Raw genomic sequence first — 12,318 nt, 5'->3', positions numbered from 1 at the left:
TGTCATCAACATCAAAATACGATTAAGGGCATGATTGCACTTTCAATCTCCCCCTTTTTGGTAGTTGATGACAACATACATGCACTTTTTTTAGGATAAAGCTTTGAATATCGAAAGAATTTAAAAAACATTGAATATCAAAGGGTTTGTTGTGGAGCTCCCCCTCAATATGTGCAATAACTCATAGGTAAACATGAAGAGAGCCCCCCCTCACTATGATACCAACACAACCGAAACTCATACACAAGATAATCAAGATAACATCAGATCTAGAATAGGCTTCACCAGGATTCATCACTCATAGCATAAAACATAAGTCGGTCCAAACATATCATAAGTTCAATAACAGGTTAACCACATAGCATGAGTTCGATAACATGATAATAAGATAAGATCATAGCATCATATCACATAAATAAGTGCCTACTCCCCCTTGGCAGCAAATACCCAAAAGGAGGTGTCATAACAGCATCAAAGAGCATCATCGTCATCATCATCATGAGCACCACTACCACCAGCCTCGTCAAGGAAGTCAGCCCACTCAGGACCCGAAGGAAAGCCGAAGTCAGAAGGTGGATCATCAGGAAGACGTTCATCGTCACTCACATCGTAAACTCCGGAGTCTCTCAGACGAGCCTTCAAAGCATTCTTGGAGGTGACCAAGTGTGTGACAACATCGTGATTTTGAGAGCAATGAAAGGTAAACATCTTCATCATGGCAGAGTGAGCTTTCCCAAGAAAGCGAGAGATGCGACCAAAAGGTGCGGAGCCGAAAGAAGTAGACCGAGTGGTGGAAGAAGGAACACTAGTCGGGGTACGACGAGTAGGAGCAGAAGAGTCCTTGGGAACCCAATCCTCCGCCATGTGAGATGGAATGACCCACCGTTCATGCAAGTGAGTGCGGGCAATGGGAAACGGAGCATCACTCTCGATAAATGCCTGAAGGAAGGGGGCATGAGGAAAGGCTCGCTTGTGTTGAAAACAAGCCAGACGGATCTCATGCCACAGAAAGTGAGGGATATTTATCTTCCCTGTGGGAGACTCATAGAGGCGATGCATGAGATCAATGCAGTAGCTGTTACATGACCCCTTGTCACCCATCTTGGGATATATGGTGCGAATAACACACTGAAAAATGATGTAGAAGGGTGAGCACCAAATTGAAACTTGGTTCAGGCCCTTATGTTTCTCCTGATTAGACATTTCACTTATGGGCTTGAGAAGATCCGCACAGACCTCTATGCTCTTGGGCTTATGGTTAGGGTCATCCTTATGGATTTTGAACCCTGTGTCAGGAAAACCAAGAGCAGCAACAAATTGAGCATAGGATGCCGTGAGCATGGTGTCGGAGGTCATCCAAGTGACAATTTTATCGGGACCAAAGTAACAAGTGGCATAGAATTGATGAATTGCAGCATAGTTAAAATCATGCTGGAATTCAAATGGTGCAGCAAGACCGGAGGACTCAATGAGCTCAATGGCTCCCGGATATTTCTCCGGATGAGTGCGGATATGCTCTAAGTCGATGCACATATGGATAGATAACCCTTTAGGAATGACTATGGTGGTGAAAATGTCGGCTTGGACATTTGTGCGAAAACGAGCATCCTATGAATCACTAAGAACAGTGAATTGATTTACATCACGACGAAGCTTAAGGTAAGAAGCGATGGGAACCTCATTGAACCGTTTAATGATGCGACCGTGAGGGTGTGGAGGTTCAAGAGAGATGCGACGAGCAGCACCTGGAGGTTGAACTGGAGGAGGAGGAGGCTTGAATGTGGGCCAACGAGTTCCAGGCTTGGGTGCAGTGGTGCGAACAGCAACATAAGTGGGTTCCTCAATTTCTTCCAATTCATCCTCGTAGTCGGATTCTTCCGTCGAAGAGGCGCTAGTGGAGCTGCGAGGGTGAGCGGCACGCTTCCGAGGACGAGCGTGCTCCTGTGAATCATCGGACCCACCACAACGAGACGGACGAGAGCCTCCAGCGGTGACCTGCTTTTGAGCAGAGCGCTTTGTCCGTGGCATTGCTACCTAGGGAAGGAGGAGACTCCAAATCTTAAAAATCACCATAGGTCAAGAAGGTTAGAGCAATGGGGGAAAGAAAAAAAAGTTGCTACCTCAGGAGGTCGAGGAGAAAATGCGGCGGAGAAGAGATTTCCCCTGAAACCGGCCGAGTCGAGAGAAGAGCGGTCGTGTTGACCGGATCTGAAGGTTCGGTCGATCCACGCTCACCGCACCAGGTAGGAGGCGCGACGAAGGCCGGAAGGGCCGAAACGGGGTCCCGGCGGCGAGGGATCCAGCCCGTGAACGCAGCAAGGAGAGAGTGCGGCGGCGGCGGCGAGAGGAGTTAGGTTTTAGAATTGACCGGATCACACGCCCGAGTATATATAGGCGGGCGAGACCCGTACCGGACATCCGGTGTGAACCAGACGTCCGGGACCTGAGAGGGCAACCTAACACGAGAAGTAGTGGACGACCGGCAAAAAACGGACATCCGACGCGTTTAGATAGAGCAGTATTTAACGGAAGTCCGGTTACAGCAGACGACCGGTAATAGGGCACCAGAGAAATTTTTACGGATGACCGGTACAGATCGGACGACCGGTGCAAGAGCACCAGAAAGGATTTGACGGACGTTTGGTCTTGACGGACGTCCGGTGGTTTTTTTATATATATCTTTTCGAGGAAGACTAGGGTGCCATAGTTGGTGCTAATGGCAATGATGGAGAGATGATGAGTGACATATGTAGTAGGATGCAAGGACACCCTAGATGAAGCAATGAGTTTCCTAAGCCAACAATAATAAACACACATACTGCTCACATGTTGTTCTAATGACAAGGCGGTGGCTGATACCACCATGTATGAGTATACGTGACATGACACTGCAAAGATTTGAACTTTGGGTCCATAATCACTACGCCATCATTGAAAGCACCATAGTTAGAGTAACATGGTAGCTTTGAGAGTGTTTGTTCTTTTTATGCATTTCATAGGGTGAGAGAACGCATGAGTTGAGTGTCTCCCCCTAAATATATGCCTACATAGAGACAGGACAGTATGACAATGCATGCATGAGTACTAGTTTTCACATAATGTTGTCAAGCTCCAAGATACCAAGTTCACGCCTAAGTTGGCAAAATCTTGCCTCATCCAATGGCTTGGTGAAAATATCTGCAAGTTGCATATCTGTGCCAACATGAGCAATGTCAATATCACCCTTCTCCACATGATCTCTCAGGAAGTGGTACCTAATGTCAATGTGCTTGGTGCGGGTATGATCTTTGGGGTTCTCAGCAATATTAATGGCACTTTCATTATCACATAGAAGAGGCACATGTCTATAGGTGATACCGTAATCCTTCAAAGTTTGCCTCATCCATAGTAACTGAGTTGCACAACTGGCGGTTGCAATATATTCAGCTTCGGCAGTGGAGAGGGCAACACAATTTTGCTTCTTCGAGGACCAACTTACCAAGGAGCGTCCAAGAAATTGACATGCACCGGAGGTGGATTTACAATCCACTTTGTCTCCAGCCCAATCCGCATCCGTGTACCCAATGAGATCAAACTTAGCATCCTTGGGTACCATAGACCCAACTTTGGGGTGTGAACAAGGTATCTAAGAATGTGCTTAACCGCCTTATGATGGCTTTCCCTAGGGGAAGCTTGAAATCTAGCACACATGCATACACTAAACATGATGTCTGGTCTAGATGCACAAAGATAAAGCAATGAACGAATCATAGAGCGGTATTTAGATGGGTCGAAGGGGATACCGTTTGAGTCTTCAGTGAGTACAGTTTTGGTTGGCATGGGGGTCTTACATGGGCTAGCATCAGACATGCCAAATTTTGCTAGGATATCCTTGAGGTATTTGGCTTGAGACAAGGAAATTCCTTCTTTAAATTGTTGAATTTGAAAACCGAGGAAGAACTTCAAATCCGCATTGAGTGAAATTTCAAAATTCTTGGTCATTGATGCCGCAAACTTCTTGCATAAATGAATATTAGGAGAACCAAAAATGATATCATCCACATAGATTTGGCATAAGATCAAATCACCTTTGTCCCTCTTAGTAAAATGAGTGGGATCGATCACCCCTCTCACAAAACCATCATCGAGTAGAAACTTCTTAAGATGATCATACCAAGCACGAGGTGCTTGTTTGAGGCCATACAAAGCCTTATGATGTGAGTATCCTTGTGCCACTAACCTTGCCTTGTTGCGGATGATTACGCCATTCTCATCTTGCTTGTTCTTGAAAATCCACTTTGTTCCAATGACGTTGTGTTCCGTAGTTGGCCTCTTGACTAATGACCACACTTGATTGTGCTCAAAGCTATTCAACTCTTCTTGCATAGCAATAAGCCAATCGTTGTCTATCAACGCATCTTGTACCTTGAGAGTCTCAACACTAGACACAAAAGAGAAGTGAGCACAAAAGTTTGTCAATTGTTTACGAGTGACTCTACCTTCCGATATGCCGATGAGGATTTTATCAACATCAATACGACCGGCCACTCGAGGCATGATGGAGGTTAAGGTTTCGCGAGATTCAACTTCATGTCCATCATCCACATCCTCAACATATGGATCATTAATGTGTGGTGGAAGATCTTCTTCTTCTTCTTGCATTTGTTGAGGTTCATTGTCAATGATTGCACTTTCTTGTTCTTTCCCTTGAGGATGATCTTGTTCTTGATGATTATCATGAAGAGGAACTTGATCATCATCTTATACTTGGACTAAGGGCATTGATTTAGTAATAGGTGCTTGTGGTGGTATGGGTGTGGAAGTAGTTTGATGGTGTGTGAGGCCTTCATCTTCTTCTTCATCATCATGAGGGTCTTGTTCCATTGGAAGAAGTGCACCAACACCCATCGTCAAGATATCTTGAGAAGAATCTTCTTCACCTACATCACTTAGATCAACTTGCTCCCCATGGGAGCCATTAAATTCATCAAACACCACGTCACAAGTTTCTACAACACATCCATTGGATTTGTTGTAGACTCTATAGGCGTGAGAGTTTGATCCATAACCAACAAATATGCCCTCAATGGTTTTAGATTGAAATTTTCCTAACCTCTCTCTTTTGTTGAGGATGAAGCATTTACACCCAAATACACGAAAGTACTTGACATTTGGCTTGTTCCCGGTCAGGAGCTCATATGGAGTCTTTTCAAATATCGTGCGGAGGAAGAGCCGGTTTGAAGCATGACATGCAGTGTTGATGGCCTCGGCCCAAAAACTATGTGGCGACTTGTATTCATCCAACATGGACCTTGCCATCTGCACAAGGGTGCGGTTCTTCCTTTCTGCAACACCATTTTGTTGGGGAGTGTATGGAGCTGAATATTGATGCTCAATCCCTTCATCACTAAGAAATCCTTCCAAGGTGTAATTCTTGAACTCGGAACCATTATCACTTCTTATTGCCATGATTTCTTTGTCAAACTTGCGTTGTGCTTTCTTGGCAAAATCAATGAAGGTGATCTTCGTCTCGTCTTTGGACTTGAGGAAAAACACCCATGTGTATCTTGAGTAATCATCCACAATGACAAGTCCATACTTTTTCCCACCAAGACTATCCCATGAAGGAGGCCCAAACAGATCCACATGAAGAAGCTCCAAAGGCCTTGAAGTAGACACAATATTCTTGGGTGGGTGCTTTGATTGATGTTGCTTCCCGGCTATGCATGCACTACACACACGATCTTTCTCAAAAGAGACATTTGTTAGTCCAAGGATGTGATTTCCCTTTAAGAGATCTTGAAGATTTCTCATGCCGACATGGGCTAGCCGGCGATGCCATAGCCACCCCTTGTCGGCCTTGGCCATTAGACAAGTTGCATGGAATGTGCTCTCTTTCGAGAAATCAACCGTGTAAAGGTTGCCATCCAACTCTCCAACAAACGCCACTTCGAGAGTATCTCTCTTAAAGACTTTCACATCCGTTAGTCCAAATAGTGTATCATAACCAACAGAGGCCAATTGGCGAACAGAAAGCAAATGGTATTTAAGGGATTGGACAAGCATGACATTTGCAAGAGACATGTCATTTGTGATAGCCACCTTACCCAAACCGAGTACCTGTCCTTTTGATCCTCCACCAAACATAATGCTCATAAATGGTTGAATAGCTTCCATGAAATCGTAGAGCAACTTGCTATCTCTGGTCATATGATTGGTACATCCACTATCAATCACCCATTTTACTCCACCGGAGAAGGCAACCTACACACAGTTATTACTTGGTTAGAGGCACCCATTTTGCAATGGGACCTCTCAAGTTAGTCACAAGGGTCTTAGGGACCCAAATAGCATAAAACCGAAATGCATTTCGAGGACCAACAAACTTTGCACAAACTTCCCCATCCTTAGTCTTACGAAGAACATAGGATGGAGGCATGAACCCTTTTGGCTTGATGACAGTGGGCATGCCCCTTGTGGCCTTCCCACAAACAACCTTACCTTTCTCCTTGTGCCCTTCTCGTACAAAATTTTCTTCTAGAGGGATGGTGCACTTTTGAGAGGATGTCTTCTTCTTGCTTGTGCTTGGGTCAAACCCGAGTCCTTCTTTGGCAAACACTTCACTGTGTTGGCTCAACACCTCATTAAGGTTCTTTTGCCCTTGAGCACATGTCATGAGCCCTTTCTCGATTTGAGCTTTGAGAAAGCGATTCTCCTCAATAATAGATGCTAGATCACTACTAGAGTTAGTAGTACAAGCATCAACATTGATAATAGGAGAAGAGTAAGCCTTGGCTAGAGTTTCAAGATAAGTAAGCTTGAGTGTCTCAAAACTCTTTGTAAGAAGGGTGATCTCTTCTTCCTTGGTCTTGAGGGACATGGATAGGAGCTCACAATCCTTAGAGAGAGAAGCATTAGACTTTACAAGCTTACTTTTATCATTCATCAACTCTTTGCAAGAGTCGATAGCCTTTTTCAAGGAGGCAAGATCTCTAGTATGAACATCAATGTTTGCACCAATTTTTAAGCATAGTTCATCATTGCGTGCTTCCTCATATTGGACTTTCCGCTCAAGGATTTCACATTTTTCCTTTTCCTCGGTGACGAGGGTTTCGAGTTCCTTAATGGAAATGGTGTGCTTACTCACCATCTCCATAAGCATACGAAACATAGTGAGCTTCTTTCCTTTAAGAGAGCACATGAACTTATTTAGTTTAGCAAGCATAGGATCATTTATATCATCATCCTCATACCTATCCTCCGCATCAAGATACTCATCACTAGGAGTAGGAGGAGTGAAAAAAGGAGAGTTTGATCATGGGGTTACCTTGACCTTGTCAGGAGAGTGTTGGTCCTCTCCATCTTCTACCACGACCTTTGCCATGAGACACTTGTGAGCGTTGCCCTTGTAATCCTTCATGTAGTTGTAGGTGAAAACTTCACCACTCTTGTTGACTAGCCTCAATGTGTTTTGAGAATCTTGAGCAACTCCGGCAACACCACTAACATCATCAGGATCGGATTCTTCTTGAGCAACCATTGCTTTCCCATCTCTCTTCTTGAGCTTGGAGTTCAAAGGATTTGGTAACTTCTTCTTGGGAAAGGTCTTGGGAAACCTTGGTTTATCCTCTCTCTTCTCATAAGGGCACTCGTTGGAGAAGTGGTTGGTTTCTTCACAGTTGTAGCATTTTCTTACTTTCTTCTTTTGAAACCTTCCCTTGAATTTTCCCGCGCTAAACTACTTGACAAAGAGAGCCATGTCTTCATATGAAGGGCCCTCATCGAATTCAACCTCATCACCATCTTCTTCATCATCATCATCTTCTTCTTCTTCACTTTGCTCATCTTCACATACATGCTTGGCCTTCAATGCAAGATTGATCTTCGACGATGGGGTGCCATGCATGGCAAGATGTTTTGTAGCATTTGCCTTTGACTCTTCAAATAGTTGGAAAGTGGATATGATGTCATCTATAGTCATTTCCTTGAAGGCATGGTGTTGTCTTATGTCCCATACCATCTGATGGTGATATGGAGCAAGAGCATGGAGCAACTTGTCCACAAGGAATCGCTTAGTCATGTTGAATCCATCTTGTGTCTTGTCACACTCACATGACTCAATATCAGCGGTGAGAGTCATGAGACGCTCAAGGAGTTGATTTGGAGTTTCACCTTTCTCCATACAAAAGTTTTGCAATTGTCCCTTGGCAATTTCATACTGAGCACTCCGAAGGGTGGAGGTACCGATCCTGGATCTTATGATACTTTCCCATAATTCCCTGGCACTTGTGATGTGTATGAAAGGTCTCCTTTGCTTTTCAACCATACCTCTCCTTATACACATGATTGCCGTGTCATTCAGATTCTTGTCATAAATTTCTCTTGGTGTAGGATTCTTTGGATCAACCACATGATAACCATACTCCAAGATCTCTAGCATCTCATTGTTTCCAAATCGAAGATGATCCTGCATAGCAACTCTCCACAAAGCAAAATCGGAAGTGGAGTCAAGTAAAGGAGGTTTGCCTTGGGAGTTATATTTTGGTTTCTCAACTTGGGGTCTTGCATAAAGCCAAGGAACACTAGAGTGTTCATTGCTAGGAGGTTGTTGACCAAGTGACGGAGTAGGCACAGTTGGTCTCGAAGCCGCACCACCCGAAAGTGGTGCAAGCACCATGGACAATGTGGCTATCCTCATTTGGACCAAGGCCTCTACAAAAGCATCATGCTCCTCCTTTTGCTTAGAAAGGGCCCGTTCTAGATCCTCAGAAGTAAAGGTCTTGACTTCAAAAGAAGCCTCGCCTTTATCCTTCGGATCTACAACAAAGGGAGTCCCATCGGGGTTCATCTCGCTCTAGGGCGGTTAAGCCACAAGAATAGAGCACGAGGCTCTGATACCAATTGAAAGGATCGAGATGGACCTAGAGGGGGGTGAATAGGTATAAATACAAATTTTAATTGTTACTTGGCAATTTTAGGCAATAGTGCGGAATATGAAAGTGAGCCTAACAATTGCAAGTGTGAGGCTAAGAGCTAAACAAGATAATCAAGTAATACAAGTAAATGAGTAGACTGACACAATATGATTTAGGTAAGTGCAGATGAGACAAGTAACCACAAGCACAGAGTTAAGGTTAGGGATAACCGCAACTCCGAGAGACGAGGATGTAAGCCGATGTTCACTTCCTTGGAGGGAAGCTACGTCACCGTTTAGAGAGGTGGGTGTTACCACGAAGGCACACCAACGCCACGAAGGCTCACCCTGTTCTCTCTTTGAGACAACACCACGAAGGCGTTTCTCAACCACTAGTGGTAGACCTTGGAGTGGTCTCCAAACCCTCACAAACTTTTCCGGTGGGTAATCACAAAGGTTGATTCCTCTCCGAAAGACTCCTACCGCGTAGGAGTCTCCAACCTCCCAAGAACGATGGGAAAAGCTCAAGACTTGCTCAAGTCACAAATTCCTTTGGTGCAAAGAAGGGGAAGGAGTGGATCAATCACTTGGTCGGACAACTTCTCTCAAATACTCTCAAATCCCTTGGGGATCTAAGATTTGGTGTGGAGGAGTGAGAGAGAGAGTGCAATGTGTTCTAGGATTTGTTCAATGTGAGTGGTCGCCCATCCCGAAGGGGAAGAAAGGCTATATATAGTGGTAGTGAAAAGCTAGCCGTTTGGCCACTTAAGGCACAGGAGCTGCCGGACGTCCGGTGGGTACCGGACGACCGGTGACATAGATCGGACTGGACGTCCGGCCGGGAAGCCGGTCGTCCGCTCGCTGGAGTATAAATCTGACCGTGAAAACAGCACAGGTAGCGGATATCCAGAAGGCGCCGGTCGTCCGGAGCCCGGACGTCCGGTGTCATCGGACATCCGTTAATTGTAGTTCTGTTGGGGTGCACCGGATATCCGGAAGTGAGTAGACGTCCGGTGACCGGACATCCGGTGTGACCGGTCTTCCACTAATTTCAGTTCTGTGCAGACTCACCGGACGATTGGAGAGAGTCGGATGTCTGGTTGGTTGAGAGATGCCGGACGTCCGTAGACTTCGGACGTCCGGTGAAAGTTGGACCTTTTAGCTTGGAAACCTACTACCACTTTTGCACAAGTTAGAGGAAGAATTTATGAGATGGTATGAGAGGGAATTATGTGGTTTTGAGCAAGTTCTTTCGCGAAAACCATCGATCCCCTCTTAATAGTGCGGGATCCCTACACTCAAGAGCAAAACCGAAAACAAGGAGCCAAAGCTTTTTATCTTTGTCTTGTGTCTGCTCTTGGGTGATATATGTTGCTATGTCCTTAGTCATGATCCACACACACATAGCCCTTGGGACATAATCCTGAGAAATACTCGATAAACATGATTAGTCTCAATATGCATGTTGTCATCAACATCAAAATATGATTAAGGGCATGATTGCACTTTCAATGGAAGATATCGCCATCTCTCGGTTGTTATGTTGACAATGAAAGTATAACGCTCAAAATATTATTCATATCTATTTCAAAACTGAGCTCTGGCACCTCTACAAATCCCTGCTTCCCTCTGCGAAGGGCCTATCTATTTACTTTTATGTTGAGTCATCATCTTCTTATTAAAAAGCACCAGTTGGAGAGCACCGCTGTCATTTGCATGTATTACTATTAGTTTACATTGAGTATGACTTGACTGGATCTCTTTTACCATGAATTACAATGTCTAGTCAGTCCTTGATCTTTAAAGGTGCTCTGCATTTATGTTTTGCGGTCTCAGAAAGGGCTAGCGATATACCATCTTGTTATATCATATTATGATTGTTTTGAGAAAGTGTTGTCATCCGAGATTTATTATTATTGCTCGCTAGTTGATTATGACATTTATATGAGTAAACATGAGACCTAAATGTTATTGTGAATATGGTTAGTTCATAATCGTTGCTGAAAACTTCAATGCTGGCTTTACATATTTACAACAATAAGAGCAAACAAAGTTTGTAAAAGTTTTTATTTACCACTTTCAGTTTATCAACTGAATTGCTTGAGGACAAGCAAAGGTTTAAGCTTGGGGGAGTTAATACGTCTCCGTCGTATCTACTTTTCCAAACACTTTTGCCCTTGTTTTGGACTCTAACTTGCATGATTTGGATGGAACTAACCCGGACGGACGCTGTTTTCAGTAGAATTGCCATGGTGTTATTTTTGTGTAGAAATAAAAGTTCTCGGAATGACCTGAAAATCAACGGAGCATTATTTTGGAATATATAATGAATATTGGAAGGAAGATCCACGTCAAGGGGTGCCCCACCTGTCCACGAGGGTGGGGGCGCGCCTGCCCCCCTGGGCGCCCCCTACCTCGTGGGCCCCCTGACGCTCCACCGACCTCAACCTGGACTCCATATATTCACTTTCAGGGAGAAAAAACCAAGAGAGAAGGATTCATCGTGTTTTACGATACGGAGCCGCCGCCAAACCCTAAACTCTCTCGGGAGGGCTGATCTGGAGTCCGTTCGGGGCTCCAGAGAGGGGGATTCGTCGCCATCGTCATCATCAACCATCCTCCATCACCAATTTCATGATGCTCACCGCCGTGTGTGAGTAATTCCATCGTAGGCTTGCTGGACGGTGATGGGTTGGATGAGATTTATCATGTAATCGAGTTAGTTTTGTTAGCGTTTGATCCGTAGTATCCACTATGTTCTGAGATTGATGTTGCTATGACTTTGCTATGCTTAATGCTTGTCACTAGGGCCCGAGTGCCATGATTTCAGATCTGAACCTATTATGTTTTCATCAATATATGAGAGTTCTTGATCCTATCTTGCAAGTCTATAGTCACCTATTATGTGTTATGATCCGTTAACCCCGAAGTGACAATAATCGGGATACTTACCGGTGATGACCGTAGTTTGAGGAGTTCATGTATTCACTATATGTTAATGCTTTGTTCCGGTACTCTATTAAAAGGAGGCCTTAATATCCCTTAGTTTCCGCTAGGACCCCGCTGCCACGGGAGGGTAGGACAAAAGATGTCATGCAAGTTCTTTTCCATAAGCACGTATGACTATATTCGGAATACATGCCTACATTACATTGATGAACTGGAGCTAGTTCTGTGTCACCCTAGGTTATGACCGTTGCATGATGAATCGCATCCGGCATAATTCTCCATCACCGATCCATTGCGTATGAGCTTTCCATATATTGTTCTTCGCTTATTTACTTTTCCGTTGTTATTGTTATCATCACTACAAAATACCAAAAACATTACTTTTGCTACCGTTACTTTTGCTATCTTTACCACTACTATCATATTACTTTGCTACTAAATACCTTGCTGTAGATATTAAGTTTCCAGGTGTGGTT

At 44.4% G+C, this 12,318-nt stretch overlaps 1 protein-coding gene across 1 annotated transcript; it reads right to left on the bottom strand.

The window, feature by feature from the left end:
• Window positions 1-3,091: 3,091 nt before the first annotated feature.
• On the bottom strand, window positions 3,092-8,452 carry LOC147984199 (uncharacterized). Its single transcript, XM_087541004.1, has 6 exons — window positions 7,835-8,452; window positions 7,307-7,717; window positions 6,377-6,877; window positions 5,093-6,243; window positions 4,220-4,420; window positions 3,092-3,314 (listed from the first exon to the last, which is right to left on the bottom strand). The coding sequence occupies exons 1-6, from the start codon at window positions 8,450-8,452 to the stop codon at window positions 3,092-3,094; spliced, it is 3,105 nt and encodes a 1,034-aa protein (XP_087397130.1).
• Window positions 8,453-12,318: the final 3,866 nt, after the last annotated feature.

This window comes from Triticum urartu, chromosome 2A (genome assembly GCF_056163025.1).
Source record: "Triticum urartu cultivar PI428250 chromosome 2A, HENAU_Tu73, whole genome shotgun sequence".
Classification (NCBI taxonomy): Eukaryota; Viridiplantae; Streptophyta; class Magnoliopsida; order Poales; family Poaceae; genus Triticum; species Triticum urartu.
This window is presented reverse-complemented; position numbering and strand designations above follow the sequence as displayed.

What these genes read in the sequence shown, in the direction of transcription:
- LOC147984199 (XM_087541004.1), bottom strand. Translation starts at nt 8,452, where the DNA reads ATGCAGGATCATCTTCGATTTGGAAACAATGAGATGCTAGAGATCTTG. An exon ending in ACTCTCCTGACAAGGTCAAG is followed by an intron (nt 6,878 to 7,306) that starts GTAACCCCATGA and finishes TCTCTCTCTAAG; the next exon opens with GATTGTGAGCTCCTATCCAT. An exon ending in GTAAGACTAAGGATGGGGAA is followed by an intron (nt 6,244 to 6,376) that starts GTTTGTGCAAAG and finishes AACTGTGTGTAG; the next exon opens with GTTGCCTTCTCCGGTGGAGT.